At 53.9% G+C, this 16688-nt stretch overlaps 1 protein-coding gene across 8 annotated transcripts in view; it reads left to right on the plus strand.

The window, feature by feature from the left end:
• Positions 1-16688, plus strand: part of CASKIN2 (CASK interacting protein 2) — a 56775-nt gene that overhangs the window by 11900 nt on the left and 28187 nt on the right. For 6 of the 8 annotated variants that reach the window (XM_071452915.1, XM_071452919.1, XM_071452918.1 and 3 more), the window contains exons 1-2: positions 11079-11330; positions 13445-14150. In XM_071452915.1, coding sequence (XP_071309016.1) covers positions 14057-14150 — 94 coding nt within the window. In that variant the 5' untranslated portion in view covers positions 11079-11330; positions 13445-14056. Of the gene's footprint in view, positions 1-11078; positions 11331-11581; positions 12105-13444; positions 14151-16688 lie in introns of those variants that run through there. The other 2 variants (XM_071452917.1, XM_071452916.1) reach the window with 2 other exon arrangements.

Consider the following 16688-nt stretch of genomic DNA (forward strand, 5'->3'; position numbering starts at 1 on the left):
ACATGACAAAGCCATGCTCAGCGTCTGAGATCTGCCTCACCACCATTTCTGTGTCACTGTTTCATTACTGGGCTTTTATATGCAGGCTTTGACAAGGTTTGTTTTTCCCTTTTTTTGCTCTGTCAATAATCTGGAAATTCTTGCCCTGGGGAGGGACTGGTTGTGCAGAGTTTTGCCGAGTTTGAAGGGGTAGAGAGACGGGAGGAATTGGAACTGCAGCAACTGGTGATGCACAGCCTGTCTGTGCACAGAGCTCGCCGTCGGCAGCAGGAGCAGGCACTGTAATCGGCTCATTATCTGCCTGAACACTTGGAGACAGCAGCTCTCTGAAGGACTGGTTCTGTGAGTGTTCATCTACTGGAAACTGCAGCAGGGATGAGCTCTCAGGGGACCTTGGGATATAGCCGATGAGTTGTGCTAACCACTGCATGTAATTACAAGGAAGATTGAGGCACTAACCCCTTGAAAACACCTCTTAAGAGAGAGATATAGTAATTAACATTTAGACAGGGAACTGTCATCTCGACAGCCTAATGATGTAGATAAAAGTGAGGAAATGGAGCTCAGCCCTTGAACATAAAAGAAAGAAAAATTACTTCTTCCTACAAACTTGGCATCACCACTACACTTAGACCATCCTGTCTGCAACATCGCTGTTATGAAGAAAGATAGTAATCATCCAAAGCTGCTGCTGGGCAAATTCTGCAACCGGAGAATGAATCGGGCTGGTCTAACACCAGTTTAACCCTGAAAGGCTCTTGCATTTCAGTAATGAGTTATATTTCCTGTGCCTGTCCCAGCTGGAGATCCTGACTTACGCAACATGAGTGGAACCACAGCATCCCATGGGGCAGAGAGCAGCGCCGGCTTCTGTTACCGTGCTACTGAAACCATTTCCCCTGCTGGTTTCACCAAATAATTTCTCACTAAATGGAGACTTTCTCATTTGCTAAATATTTATTTAGCACCTGGCTGCTGCTCTGATTTGCACTCTGGAGAGAGAAGCCTTCACTAAGAGCCAGGTTGCAAATCCTCCCTGCTAACTCATTGCTCTCCTTACTCACAACTCCAGACTAAAGAATGGGCCTCTGCATTTTTATTGCTTAGCTCTTTGACTGTGATTACATTGACCAAGTAGCCTAATGGGTGAAGTTTTGTCCTTGTAGTGGCCTTAGGGATAGGGATGATCTCACTCAGGATGTGTTAGACATGGTGCATCAACCTTCCATGCTGACTGAGTGCTGTCTTTGTCTGATAGCTGCATATCAGTCTCCCTTCTTTCCAGGCCAGATCAATAAAACAGTTTCCAACTGCTGTTTCATTTTATCTCGTTTGATGAAAGTGGGTCTTTGCCACATAACATTTTCCTTCCCTGTAGATGAGAAGTGATAGCAAACTTAAACAATTTCCCTAAAGCCACATGCTGAGCTTGAGGTCAAAAATTGACAGCAATTCTCTCTACAACAGCCCTGGTTGCAGCGTCTTATCCCTCCTCCTGCAATGTCTATCTCAGCACAACTTTTTTATCTTCACAGAGGGATGTGTACTGAATGTAATGATCTGATTTAAAAACTAAACACAGAAAACTCGTATGTTTGGAGGAGTAGGTTTGTGAAGGCAGCTTGGTGGTGACTCAGGTGCTACTGTCATTGATCCAGATGTGCACAGCTGTATGTATGGTCTGGCAGGTTGGAAAGAAGCTGATGTTGCCTTGGTGCCTTATTTGATTCAGGTCGGTGCTACAGTGTGATCCAGTTGTTCTGCCCTGAGCTGCTATTTATGAACAAGGAGCTTGAGCCATGAGCAAACTCCTGATTTCCCAACTCCTAGGCTCTGCTTTCTCTTAGACATGAGCATCTCTAATGAAAGCAGCAGGTGAATTCCCTTTCTCAGCTGCTCAAAAGCCACATGTGGCTTTACAGGAATTCTTCAGCTAAATGGTCATCTAAACTCTTCTGTTATCTGTGCTGAATTTCTAATTAGTTAGCACAAAGTGGGCATTTATCTGAAACCAGATGATGACCTCCTCTCTCCCTACTGGTTCCTGCCCTTGAAATGACAGGTCCAGGCTGCCTGGCTCATTCCAGTCCCACACTGCTAATTTGAGGTTTAAGCCCTCAGCCTTTGGCCGTCCCACTGCTCTCAGCAAGCCAAAGGCCAGGGCAGCACCTTCTGTGGTTTTGTTTTCATTGCTAAAGGTTAGTGGATCCCAGAGACAAAGGCACAGCCAAAAATAACAAGGGGCTAAGCAGGACTTGCCCTGTGAGAGGCTGTCGGGCTCCAGGGCCGGGTCAGCCGATGTGCTGAGGTCAGGGATGTGGATGTGTGCTTGGTGAAATGGGCAGATCCCCCGTGTCCTTGTCAGAGATAAGAAGCTGCCAGCACATCTTGACTTTGGACAGGAACAGCCAGGAGCCCTCAGGGAGACAAATCCTGCCTCAGGGTATGTATTTGTTGTTAGTCACCGATTCCCTTTTACAAGAGCAGGCATTAGCACAAGGAGAAGGCAGCTGGAACCTGAATTCCTCCTGAGTCTGAACTGAGGGGAAGAAAGTTTTGGCTTGGGTCTGTGGCTTGTGGATAACTGTTCATGAAGCTCAAGAGGAAACAGAACATGAGGGTTGATGTGGAAGGTTGATGATCAAGAATTGGTGTCTGCCCAACCCAAAATGAGTGCTATGCCATCCTTCTTTTCAATGAGAATTAGGATGTTGTTAAGCTTGGAAATGGAAATGGAAATTACAGATCCAAGATGAAGCAAAAGGGAAAATCCTGAGAGGTTCAAGTCAGGGAAACAAGATAAACTCCATTCAAAGTCTGGAAAGAGCTGTCACATGAAATTGCAAATCCAAGTGTAAGGATTTATGACAGAGCTAATAAAAAAAGTGGTGTTTTATAACCAGAGACAGCAATCCTGCTGCCTAGTCCTGAGAAGGGGCAGGCGGGGGGAAGAAAGCAGTAATAGTTGATTTTTTAAATCTACCTGAAGTCCAGTAAAACATTTGATACAGCATGTCACAGGAAATTTTTAGTTTGCAGAAGATGTGAACAAGCACAAAATCTGTAAAATTAATAAGGCATTAAATCCCAAGTGAGACCGAAGTCTTGTGTCAAGAGGGCCATTAGCAGTGGTAGCATGGGATGGGAAACCCTCCTGACACAAACCTGCAGGCCCCTGCAGGAAAAGCTCTGCTCACCTCAGCAGCTGGGTTGCTGGAGCAGCCAGATGTTCCTTTCCTCTCCACTTCCCCCCAGGGAAAACAACCATATGTTCCCTGTGCCACAGCAGGGCACAGTGGCATCTGCTGGGGTTGGAGGCAGTGGCTCAGGGCAGTGGAAGAGGTGGGAACCTTTTAAAATGATAATGAAAAAGTAAAATGATGCTCACTTATGAAAACAATAATCAGTAAAGTGCTTTGCCTCTTGGGCTGTTAAACATGAGCAGAGGCAGATGCTCCAGCAGCAGCAGCCAGCATTTGTTATCAGCTGGGAGTTCATTAGCTGGAAAGATGGGAGAGGAGCAGGATGTGGGTTCAGTGTGAGCTCCCTGTTTAACATGGCTCAGAAAAAGGCAAATGTGGTTCTCAGAGGGACCTGCTGAGATGTTTCTCTGGCAGGAGTTGTTGTGTAAACTGGGGGTGAGGCTTCCTCTGGAAACCTGCATGGATTCTTCATCTTTCATGTCCAGATCTGCACAGAAAGTTGAGCTGCAGGAACACTGAGTGAGTCAGGACAGAGTTAGGGCACAGGGAAGTGACCAGGGTAATGCTGGGGACGAACAGGCCTGGTACCACATCCAGTTCTGCAGGTCAGGCTCACAGAAAAGGCGCTTTCTCCAATGGTGCATTCTTTCAGAACCAGTGCAGGTTCCAGAAGAAGGGTTAAACAAGCAGAAGCTGGCCATTTTGCTGGTTGCCTTAAAATATTTGGAGACAGTTCATCTGGATAAAAATCAGCTCCAAATGTTATTTTTGATTGACTCAGTTCCTGGAGGTTTTGCGGCAGTGGAAGATGCAAATACATCACTGCGATGCTTTCTAAATGTCCCAGTTTGCCACTGGGTGTCTTTCTCTCCTCTCTCCCTGATTTTTCCTGTTGTGTGAGAAGGGCTGTTGGTCTGGAAGGCAACAGAGATATTTCTACTGCCTCCTGCCCTGGGTTATTACTCTGTGCAAAAGGCCCCTTCCCACATCTTGAGCCACCATAGCCCCATGGTTCAGCGCACTCAGATCATCTTTCCACTGGCACCGTGCACAGTGGCCTGCTAATGCCTGGGGTTTTTTCCTCTGATCCTTATTTTCCAGACTGGGGTGACAGTCAGTGCCTTTGCAAAGCCATTTTAAATGTGCTAAGTTTTGTGTAACACCATGTGTGTGTGTACAAATCTGGGCTGCTGAGGTTGCAGCTGAGGTTGTCAGTAGACCCAAGAAGCCAGACCTATCTCTAGGTCCAGGATTTATTCCCATCATAAATCATAGTTAATTAAAGCCGTCTTCTGAAAGGAATTTCTTAGCCACACTAGAGGGATAACAAAGTGAAAGCCGTGTCCTTAATCCTGCCCTTTCATCTCCTAGAAATTCCTTCCTCTCCTGTCTCTTTCTCTCCATCCTGATTGTTAAAAGAAATGAGAAATAATTTCCACTTGGAAAAAACCCAAGACAACAAAACTTCAGCCCAGCTGATCACAGCAGAAGCCGAGGAGACGGAGCTGAAAGGAGGGAGCTGTTAATGAAGCATCAGCAGCGAGCCAGGGGCAGGAGCTGGAGCCCATCCAGATGGCACCGCTAATTCCCTGCATCCACTAAACACGTGCGTCCTCCCGGGAAGGGCTCGGCCAAGCCTCTCCACAGCCCTGGTCAGCTGCAGCCTCGCCCCCACCCCAGGAGGAGATTTGACTGGGTTATTCCAGGCCTCCAAATCAACTCATCTGAATTCCCTCTATGGATAGGGAATGACATCTTCCCTGCTGACCCATCGAGGGAAAATGGAGCCCCAGTCTTTGGTTTCCATGCATTCTTGCATGGATGCATCAGTGCTCCAATTGCTGCTCTCCTTCCTGTCAGCATGGCTGGGAAGGGCCAGAAGGAGGAGGAGAGGAGCAGTGGGACGGAGGGATCAATAGGAATGGAGAGCAGAGCTGGCAGCATGGGGAGCAGAGGTGCAGCAGCATGGCCCCATGGCAGAGCGAGCTGTGGCTGTGCTGGCCCTGCCCTGTCTGCTCCTGAGCTCCCACAGCTTCCCTCCATCCACAGGCAGGCCGGATCCTCGTGTTTCCTGGCCTGGCAGATAAGGCGGCCTCGCCATTAATCAGGAGGCCTGGAGAATGGGATCAACGCAAGGCAGGCGTGCTGCACAGTTAATCTCCTTTACTCCCTGATGATGGATGGAGCTCATTGCAGACATTAATCAAGTCTGTGAGTGTGCACCAGGCAAAATGGATTAGACACTGTGCTGAGGCACTTGGCAGAGGCACGTCCTGAGTCCCTGGGCAGTCCTGAAGGAAGCCCAGCGTGGTGGCAGTGCCAGGGCTGCAGCACAGTGATGTGGTGTGGGTGACAGGGATTACAGCAGCCAGAGCCCCAGAATTGCCAAGGTGCGTCCCCACTTCCACTCTGCTGGTGCTGGCTGTGACTCCCCATGGGGCTCAGGGCTCTGAGGTGGATTCTGGTCATGGATGGATTGTGCTCATCCATGGAGCTGCTCTTCTAAACAATGTGCAGAAGGTCCTGGGATGGTTTCAGGGATATTGGAACATCTCCAGTTATGCAGCCCCCAGATCTGCCTGTTACCCAGAGGAGACACAGCTGCCTGTGAAGGGAAGGTCTGGTGGGAATGGAGACGGAGTATCAGGAAGCAGAAGCCACCTGTGAGGCTCTGGAGACCGTGGATTGTCCTGGATAAGCAGGAATAGCATCCAATGACACATCCCAGCCCTGGCCATGGCTCTGCAGAATCCCTTGTGAAAGGCACTTTTCTGGTGTGAGATTCTGTTCCAGCTGTGTGTGAACTGTGTCACTTTGGACATCACGGATTTGAGGAGTGGTGTCTTGGAAGCAAAGCAAAATGTCTTCAGGCAACATGAGAAAAATGTTCTTCATCTGCTTCGTACTAGCATTGGAAGGACCAGCAGTAAGAACAACCCCAAACCCTTATCTTCCAAAGGGGGAGAAGTTCAGGCCTGAGGAAGCAGAGGGAAATGCCCTGGAAAGTTATGGACTGTGCCTCTGCACAAATGTCACACCCCAGGATGTGGATTTCCAGCACAGCCACCCTGCAGCAGCAGCTCGGGATATTCCCGGCGGGCAGCCCCAGCCCCGATCCCTTGGAGCGATGCCGGTGGCCCACGTGCTCCCTGCTGCACGGCAGCTGGAGCTTGCAATATCCACTGACAGCCAACGAGTTGTGGTTTTCTGATGATTAATGACACCTCCCTCCTCATGGGAGCCATTCAGCCTCCACGCAGCTGGATGATAACGAAGCCAGAGTGAAATTTGGGTGTTTCCAGGGAATGAGGTCCACACGCTGTGAGTGCGGTGCTGCAGTTGTGAGTTGGTTTATTCCCCCCACATTAGTCCTAGAAGGGGGCTCAGTTTCTGCAGGTAAATGTGCCTGACCTTCATTTCCAGGATGGATACAAGAGGGTGGGTGGAATCCAAGAGGTTTGTTAACAGACATTTTCTTTCCCCCCTCTGCCTTAAGTGCAAAGCCCAAATGACATCAAAGCAACAGAAAGTCTAATCCCATTTTGAATCAGTGCAAGCACATGCAGCGAATGTTAAACAGGGAATCCGGCTGCAAAAAAAGGGAGGATTATCTTTAATTTCCTGAGTAAGGGACTAAGCAAGGGAGACAGAGAGAAAAGAAAGGCACAAGAGCAGAAAGAAGCGACTGTCAGCACAGGGAGGCTGGAGGGGGACAAGAAGAGGAAGGCAGGGCAAGGAGGACAGTGAGAGCAGCAGCTCACGTGTACCTGGAGGGGTGAGTCCAGCAGGAGCCAGGAACTGGCACGTGGGAAGGAGCCCCATGCCAGCACCTGCCCAAGTTCCCACAGGGATTCAGGGGAAGGATTTGGGTTTGCTGTGCCAGGGCAGGGGCTGGTGCAGGCTGTAACTCCTGGCTTGCACGTCTTCCAGCCAGGGCTGAGGAGTTGCTTTTCAAGGGAGCTCAGAGCTGGACTGCCAGCCTGGAATGACGTAGCAAGGTGTTGGTTACCTCATTACTTTTGTGAGGGGAAACTATTGTTGCAAAAAATACTACCAGAGCTTCCTAACCCACCAAGCCCTGCTACCTGTCTGAGAGCTGACTCTGGATGGGTTTCTGTAGCTCTTTGCCACCAGCAAGTCCCACCAGCTCTGCTAAGGTCAGTCACTGCTGCATTTCACACTAAGGCTGATGTTCAGCTTCACAGGGCATGAGTTCATGGAGCTGTGTCCAAGTTCTGGCTTGGGCCTGGGATGTATCCTGGCATTGAAGCCCTCCTGGTGGCAGTGGCCAGCTGCAGGTAGCAGCTGTGCTGTGGCATGGCAGGAGATGTCTGGGGCCAAACCAGCCCAAAGCTCTGTCTGCCAGAGCCTGGTCTCTGGGAGGGAGCTGTGATCCTCTTCCTCCTCCTTGTGGGCAGTGCATCTCTCTCTTGATCAAGCTCCCTAATTCATCTCCTTGGACTGCTTCCAGCAGCAGCTCTTGCCAGGAGGGTGTGTAAGAGGCAATGGAGTAAATACCTACGTAAGCACCTTTGTGTGCAGATCCTCTGTCCTGCTCTCACTTTGCCCTTCACACTGGTGCCTGTGAGGTGGAGTGCTGAGCAGGGTGGGAAATGCCTGGCCTGGATGAAATGTGGGAGATGGATCCTGGTACAGGAAAGGCTCCATGGGGACGTGATGTGACTTCTGAGGATCAGGAATGAGACAGAGACTTGCTGGGCTGCTTAAGGACATGAGCAAAGCCCAGCAGTGGGGCACCCATCACCCCTCAGTGCTCAGGGAGCCAGGTGATGTGTGAAGAAATGTCAGGAGCTGCAGGAAGGGCTCCTGTGGGTGGCTTTAAATCTGGGCAATAACCTGCTTTCTGGCATGGCCTGATTTGGTGCAGGAGAGGCCCTTCCCCACCCTGCTTCATCTTCAGCCTGCACCCTCCTCCTTGCAGGACAGATCCTGTGGTCCAACGCAGCCTCTGCCATGGTGGTGCTGCCCTTGTGCAGGTGCCAGACACCAGCCCTGTGCTGACCCTGAACTGGGAGTGTTTGGACAGCGGTGTCTGCACACCCACCCAGGGAATCGACCCTTGCCATGGGCATCAGACTGCCATTGCTCCCTTGTCTGAGATGCAGCCCTGGGATTGCAGCAAGGCCTGGGGTCAAGATGGGCACACCTTTAAAAACCAGCACTGTTTTTTTAAAAAGGAAAAGAGAAAGAGAAGCCTGAGCCACTGCTGAAAGGGGAGAAGTGTATTTCCATCCAGTTGGTTCATAACATACTTTAAATGTTTTGGATGTCTGGTATGGGCCCTTGCAGATCTCCTGCCCATTCAGTGAGGATGAAATGGCCATGAACTTCCAAGTTTGGTTTTCATGGGTGAGATTTGGGACTGGGAGTCTTGCACTCCAAAATTTGGAGCCATGTTTGTCAGCCTCACCTGGAGCCAGCGCTGGCCATGAAGCTGCTGTGGATACCACTGTGTGTATTGCTTCTGCCAGTGTGGCTGCTTCCATGCCGGGCAGCAAATGCACAGCTTTGAGAGTTTTACCCCATCTCAAAATAAAGTCAGAGTAGAGAGGAGGGGTTTGCACAGCTGCAGGGGCTGTGAGACAAGCCAGGATGAGCTGCAGCTACCCAAGACACGGGCGAACCTAAAAAACTGCTTTGAATTGTTGTATTGAATTTGAAAAAACCCCAACAACCTCCTTCCCAGTACTTTACAAGGAGACGATCGCCGTAGCAGGGACCTCTAGATGGCAACATCGACCTGAGGAGCTGCAAGCAGGAACCGGGGCCCCGCAGAACTGAGCAGCCCGACCCAGCTGGAGCCCCCAGGCCCCTCACAAAGTGGGGAACACAAGTCAGTGCTGCCTTGGGCACCTTTCTGCAGAGGCTGAGGGCAGAGCTGGCCACACAACTGTGCCTGCACCTTGAAACCCCCTAGACTCTAAAACATCTTGTACTGCTGCATAGAATTGTTAAAGGACTTTCTCTGCAGTGAAAACTCAATTGATGCTGTCAGCACCTGCAGGCACAGGGGAATAAATGTCATGGGGGGGGGTCTGTCAGCTCTGCAAGGTGGGCACGGCTGAAGCCACTGGCAGCTCTTTTGCTGGTGTCACCAACCAGCTGTTCAACCTTCAGGGGTGGCTGGAAAACTGGGATTCATAGGGGGAAATGGGGTCTGCTGCCTGCTCCTCCCAGCTGCACTCCCTGCAGGCAGGGCTGTAGAGGGAAGGCACTGGTGCAGTGTCAGGACTGCCAATATGTGGTTAAATGTTTGAGGCTGCACTAGAAATTGTTGATTTCTAGTAAAGCTCTCCAATAACACCCTCCATTCAAAAGGCTTGTGTGACACCAGAGATTAAAGTATGAATTACCCAGCTTTAGCCACACGAGTGTGGCTGCAGCAGCACAGACTTTGGCTGGGGATGTCAGGGCGCTGTGCCCTTACTGCGGTGTAACAGCGTGTGCTGAAGGTCGTTGGGGTGAAAAAGTCCTTCCCCTGCCTGAAATGGGACACACGTTTTATACCAAACAGGACCTGGGCTCCTCTTTTGCAAAGTGGGTTTTTCTCTGTGCTCAGGAAGCTGCAAAGCTTAATTAAGATCCTTAGAAGGACCAAAGGTGCCATATAAATTCAGGAGATTATTATAAATGTCACTGCGCTTTACAAGCTCTGGAAAAACTCAGAGGAGGAATAACAAGACCTTTCACTTCACAGCCCTTTTAGCAGGGCTACTTAGAGCTTCGTGCTTCAGCACAGCAGCCATAAAATGTTGACATTTATAATTAGATGTGCATAATAATCTCTTTATTCCCGAGCTGAAAAGACAGGGTGTGTCTGGAGACGTCAGTCCCTCCTCCTTGCCAAGGATCCCCCTCATTGGGGTTGCTCATGAAACCATCAGTTGGTGAAATGTCTCAGGGGCCTGGTTTGAAGAGGTGTGGGATCATTGCAACTCCCCCAGGGAGCCGTGGGCTGGCCATTTAGTGAATAAAACCAAAGCCTCCGTGTGTTTTTAATCTGATTAGTTGATGATAATCCAGCGGTATCATGCAACAAAAACTGTCCAGCTTTATTAGGCAATCTCTTGTTTTAAAATAACTGTGCTCGAGGGAGCACTTGCCTCTGCTGCTTCTGCTGAAGATTGGCAGAAATAGGTGATTTTTGGTGGTTTTAGTGCTTTGTGAGAGTAGGATTAATCTGGGGCTTGGATAGCTGGGAATCGGATTTTGGTCCCATGGGTGCCATCAGTGGCATTATGCAGCCCCTCTGCCAAAGGGGCTGGGGGCTGGGCAAAGGGCTGAGGGGGAGGGCTGGGGCTGAAAGGGGGGGAAGGCTGGTTCCCAGAGCACCGTGTTGCTCCTGGATCGATGGTGGGGGATCTCTCTCCGAGGCCCGTCCTGTACCAATCCCGGATCAAGCACTGGGTCGGTCCCGTACGATGCCAGTCCCTGAACACCGGCTCGGAGCTGGATTGAGGAGGATGGAGGATTCCCAAGGGAGCCGGTCCCGAACCACTGGCTCGGTCCTGGATCGAGAATGGGGAATCTCCCACCAGCTCGGTTCCGAACCCCGCCGGTCCCGAAGCACCGGGTCGGTCGCGTACCACGCCGGTCCCGCTCCCTATCGCCGGTCCCGGACCGCGCTGCGCGTCCAGCCGGACCCCCTTCAAAGCGAGCCGATGCTCGGGAGCCCGGGGCAGCCCGACCGAGGGCGGAGCGGTGCCGGTGCGGCGGGATGGGCGGCCCGGCCCCTGCCCCGCTCGACGCCGCATCACGGTGAGTGACAGCCGCCCCGGCCCGGCCCCGCCGCACAACCCGCCGGGCTTTTCCAATCAGGCCGGGCCGGGGAGGGATTTCCTGCCGGGACGGGGCCGGCCCGAGCGGGACTTTGCAGAGTGCCGCGCCGCCTGCGAGCCGGGACCCGCGGCTGCGCTCCGGTACCGGCCCCGCTCCCGCCCTGCGCGGCTCGGGAAGTTGCGGCCGGGCCGGGCCGGGCTCGGCACTGCTCGGTGCGCCGCGCTCCGGAGCGGCTCCGCACGGCGCGGGCGGGTCCGCTCCGGTGCCGTCGGTTCGCTCCGGCGCGGTTCGGTTCGCCCCGGTGCGGCGGGCTGGGAGCGCCGCCAGGTGAGTGGGGCCGGCGGAGCAACTCGCCCCCGGATCCGCGGAACAACTCGCCTCGGTGGGGGCAGAAATCCCCCCGAGCTCCCCGGAGGAAGGAGCCGCCCCGCGCGGGGGTCTCGGGGAGGCGGAGGCGCGGCCGGGCGGGCAGCGAGGGGGGTCCGGGCGCGCCCGCAGCGGGGCTGGAGCCTCCCGGGGGAACCGCGCTGCCCCCACCGCCCCTCGGGACCCGGCCGGGTGCCTGCAGCTCCTTTGCATCTTTCCTCCGCCACTTACGTAACTGGTTTGGGTTTGTTTGGGGTTTTTTTCCCCCCCTCTTCTCCCTCCTTTTTTCCCCCGGCGCTGCCGTTGGCTGCGGGAATGTTTAGGATACTTTGATTCTCCAGGTGGATTCCTGGGCTGGAGGCTCAGCTCTGCTCGTGTGGGAGGGATGTTTTGCTGTTGCTTTTCCAGCTTTGAATTTTTCTTGAATTATACCTTCGCTGCTCCTCTCTGGGGAGGCTGAGGAGGTGCAGGTCGGCATTCGGAGCTCTCGGTCCCTCCGAGTTGCCCGCTGAGCCCCGCGTGTTCCGGGAGCCGAAGCAGCAGCACCGGGGCTGTTTTCCAAGAGAGCGGACAGACTTTTCAAATACAAAGTCGTCTCACCGCCTCACGTTCGCTTCTTGTGAGCGCTCTTGAGGAGCAGCAGAGAGTTGGATGCAGTGCACAGGTTTAAACGAAATAGTTCTGAAGACGGTGCGACACAGGAGGTTTCGGGAGGGGATTTGTTTGCAGCGAGAGGTTAGTGTGAGTCAAGTGGCTGAAACTTTGTTGTAAGGTAGATAAGCTTGTGCATGTGCCCCAGGACGAGGAGAGGTGACGGCTGACCCCGAGGGGGACCAGCTTCAGTGCCGAGGGATTCATCAGCTGAATGAGTGTCGGTGGAGGGAGAACCCCCCAGCCTGGTGTGGGAATCACACACCCCCTTGTTCCAGAAGCCAAGGCAGTACCTGAGGATCATCTTTTCATCTGCCCTGTGCTGCTGCACCCTGGGGAGTGCAGGAACACGGGGAAGCCGTGAGGGGTCCATGTTTATGTGAAGCTGCAGCTCCCGGCTGAGCAATGCTATGCCATGGGATTCTCCTTCTGGTTTTGCCCCCACCCCAACAGGACCTGTCATTGTTGCCTTGTCTCGCCTGTGATTTCCATGCTCTGAACAGTGACCTCGATTGCTTGGAGGAAGCAACACCCGCTGTTACATAAACTGTGGAGAGCGAGTGCTCTAGGAAGGGAGACTCCACCGAGCCACCAGCTGGTTCTGATCCCTTCTGGATGGGCAGAGGGGAAGCTGTGGGGTGATCTGGCGATAGCCTCGCAGCTGGCACGGTGTGTGCTCCCTGCTCTCCTGCACGCACGCTCCTCCCCAGCGTTGGAGCAGCCTGCCAGGTGCATGGCCCTGAACTAGGAGAGATTTTCTTGCCACACAGTTTGGGCAGCCCGGGTGCACTGTGGGAGCACAGGCTGGGACATGTGAACTGCTTCTGCAGGACCCTATGCCCTGTCCAGGGTACCCTGGCTGGCCAGGATATGGCTTTGATCCTGTTCTGAGCACAGTTGTCTTGCTGAATTACACCCAGCTCCTCACTGGGGCCGGAGAGAGCTCCTGAACCTGTGAGGTGTCTTGGGTCCCAGGGCATGGAGCGTCCCGGGAAGTTTGGAGGGTGAGGGTTTATCCTTGCACAGGAGGAGAAGAGTGTGAGCAGGCTGACCCACTCCCATGGGCTGCAGAGAGCTGTGGTTAAACCTTCCCAGCTCCATTCCTTGTGTACTGCCACCGGGAAAGGAGAGGGGGAGACGTCGTGTGCCCTAAGCCCCGTGTGCTGCCCTCAGGGAGGACGTGGTGTGTGTCTGGTCCCAGGAGGGCAGGGAAGGAGCATTGTCCTGTCCCGCTCCGGGGGCAGCACCCTCGGGAGGTTTCCTCCACAGGTTCTTCCCTCTCCGTTTAACATAAGGACGAGCCAAGTCCCTACAGGACTAAATATAGTCAAAGTATTCGTTCTTCAGCACGGATACAAAAGCTGTCGCGACGGAGCCGGGAGGTAAATGGCCTTTGGGGGCTGACTCTGCTCTTCCCTCCGCAGGTCCCGGGCTGCCGTGCCGGGGCTCGGCTTGCACGGGGCTCCCCAGCGTGCCTGCAGTGCCGTCACCGAGAGGAATGCCGAAACGAAGGGGCTAATGAGCACCAGAGAGGGAGGATCTATAACTTCCAGATGGCAACGAGCCCGTAATCCCTTTGGGATGAATTAGGGACTCGTCAACGCAGCAGAGCCTGCTGAAGGGAGCAAAGCACACCACCTCTGGCTCCAGGAGTGCTGTGAGAGGCTGAGGGCATCCCAATGCTGCCAGCGCTGGACACCCTGCCTCGAGCTGCCTGGCTTTGTCTCACAGAGCTCTTGTGTTGCTGGGAGCCTGCCCCCGAGCACTGAAGTAATTTTTGTTTTAACTGATTGCATGTTCTCCAACCAAACCCCATCTGGGTCCTGCTCCTCCTGATGCAGAAGGGGACTTCTGCCCTTAACAGAAAGACTTCTTCCTTCTGGTTTTTATGCCCTGTGGGATTGTAAAGTGTCTTTCTTCCTGGATTTCATCTCTCATCAAAGTGTGTTTTGAGGAATTAGGGGCTTATTCCCATGGCTTTATAAACCTCTGGGATCTGAGGGTTTCTCCGTTGCTGCTGCTCCCACCTGCCTGCGATGGGGCGCGAGCAGGAGCTGATCCAGGCCGTGAAGAACGGGGACGTACCTGGAGTGCAGAAGCTGGTGGCCAAGATCAAGGCGTCCAAGAGCAGTGAGTACCTGGGCAGAGAGCCCTGGGCTCCCTCCCCCTGGCTGGGCACTCCTGCCAGTCCTGGGGTGTGAGTCTCAGTGCTGGCCAAGCCGGGGTGCAAGTGCTGGCTCTGACCCCCGGCTCATGAGTTATGCTGCGGCCGGAGGCAGGAGCGCAAGCACAGCCCGTGCGGATGAATGACTGGGCTGTAAGCAATCCTACAGCTGAGCTGGGGTTCCCCTTGGGCTCGGGGCCAGGGGCCCTGCAGTGTGGGCCACTGAGCAGGGATGGGTGAAGGGAAGCAGCCGTGGCGGGGGGAAGTGAACCGCTTTGGGGGGGACGCTGCTACAAAGGGTCTTTAGCGGTTGCTGCTCACTCCCAGCCGTATTTATCTTGTGAAAAATTATCATCCCAGCCAGTCGACTGGAACCAATCGTCAAGCCTTGAATTTCAGTCTGGTAATGTTTAACCCTTCAGCAGGGCTGTTTTCTTGCTTGTGCTCTTGGAAAGGTCAGCAGCAAGCAGAGCTTGGAGTGAGCAGAGGGCTTGGGGGGGTCCCCAAGGGCACCGGGGTCCTGCAGACGCTGCACAGCATCTGGAGGAGATGGGGAGGGTGGAAAGGTGGATGAGATTGTGGCCACTGCCACGGAGCCTGTGTATAGAGCTGAGCTCCTGGCCGTTTCTCCTGACAGACCAAGAGAAGGAAACTGGGAAAAGTAAATAAAAGGGCTCTTGATGCCATGTCTGGCTGGGGGAAGGTGCACCCTGGCTGCCCAGGCTGTGGGAGTGTGGATACCTCTGCCAAGGCTGCTCATCGTGGGGGGTCTCATGGGGGTGGGTGGAAAAGCTGAAGGGGAATAAGCTGTCCGGAGGAGGGAGAGAGGAAACTCAGGCAAGAGAAGGCTTCTTAGGAGCAGCTCAGAGCAGAGAGACTGGCACGAAGAAACCCGACTTAGGCTGAGGATTATAAATGTGAGGAGGGGATCAGCTCCCCTGGGTCATCTACTGGAAAGCTTTGATTGGGCCAGAACTTTGCAAATCTCAACTGCTGAGCTTTCAGAAGGGCTGGGAGCCACCTCCTCCCCAGAACAGGGGCATCTGGTGCCCCTTCCCTGGGTGAAGGTACTGGGTGCCATTGCCTCTACTGCTCAGGGACTGTGCCTGTACAGGGTCCCTGAGCTGAACAAGAGCAGTCTGCCCATGTGGATGGGTTGAAGGACACCCCCAAGGCAATAAATAATGTCAGGACATGAGTGTCCTGCTGGCTGACGCAGCCCTAATCTGGTGTCCCATGGCCGGGCAGTGTGTGCGGGCTGGGGTGCTCATGGCTCTCCTCCTCCTGCACACCCAGAGGGGTGAAGTCACACTTGTTTTCTCCTGTACCCTCCAGTAACTCTCTCACAGTTCAATCCTGTCTGTTTTCTCTCTGGAGTCTTCCCCTCCCTGCAGCCGTGGGGCACCCACGTGAACATGTGTGTTTAACTCCCCCGCTGCAGCGGCATCAGCGGCTCCCTCAGCTTATTTTCATTTTATTCCTTTATAAGGAGGGGCCAAAAACCCCTGACCCCTCCAAGGCCACTGCTGCAAGCCCTCAGTGGGGCTCCTGTGCTTGAGCTGCTGTGGGGCTTGCCTTGTGCTGGAGGCTCATCCCTGGCATGGAGGGCACCACTCCTCCCCGTCCCTTATGGTTCCCTTTCCCTCTTCTCACCGATGCCATGTGAGCCAAGCATTTGCTGCCTTTGCTGCTCATTAAAGTGCCTTTTCCATATGACAGGCTGAGATGCTGGTTTGTTTTTTTTTTTTTTTTTATTATATATTTTTTTAAATCCCTCTAAGAGTCCTTCTGCTGTCTCAGTGGATTGGGAGCTCGATCGCTGTGATCAGCCCTCTGGGGCTTCCTGTGCCTAAAAAAGTCACCGCACGTAAGCAAAATCCAAGCGCCAGTCCCGGCAGCGGGAACTTCAGGGACACGTTTAATATTCTCCGTGCGCAGCCTCCTCCCCGCGCAAGCGCCGCCGCACAAGTGGGTCACAGCACCTCTCATTCCGAGGTGCTGGGGCGGGCAGGGACAAGATTTTTGGGGGCAGGAGCCAGGAGGGAAAGGGCAGGCAAGGGCAGTTGTCCTGCCTGCGGGAAGGGGACGGCGCGACGCCGTGGTCACTCCTGCAGCCAGGGAGGGGGTTCTGGTCTGGGAGAGCCAGGCTGCTCCTGCCGGGCCAGCCGTGCTTTGCTCAGGCTCCCTGGCAATGGAAACATCCCGCTTTTTATTTTCCTTCTACCTCTCCCCTCCCCTCTGCCTCGGGAGCGTTGCAGAGTTTAATTGAAATTGTTAAACGACCCATCACGGCTTTGGCCTCTCTCCCCCGCGATCAATCACGTCCCTGGGCGGCTGCCCTCGCCAACAATGCACCAGTTGGCCCGGCTAGGGCCAGCACCGAGGGGCTGGGGCTCCCGGGGGAGGTGAGAGGCAGAGCCCCTCTGGCCAGGGATCTCTGGGGCAACAGCTTCTGGAGCTGGACGGTGCCCAGCAAAGTTTGGATGTCCTCATCCCTGAATGCA

This window comes from Agelaius tricolor, unplaced genomic scaffold, assembly GCF_023055355.1.
Source record: "Agelaius tricolor isolate 1412-34295 unplaced genomic scaffold, bAgeTri1.0.p SCAF_35, whole genome shotgun sequence".
NCBI classification, from domain to species: Eukaryota; Metazoa; Chordata; class Aves; order Passeriformes; family Icteridae; genus Agelaius; species Agelaius tricolor.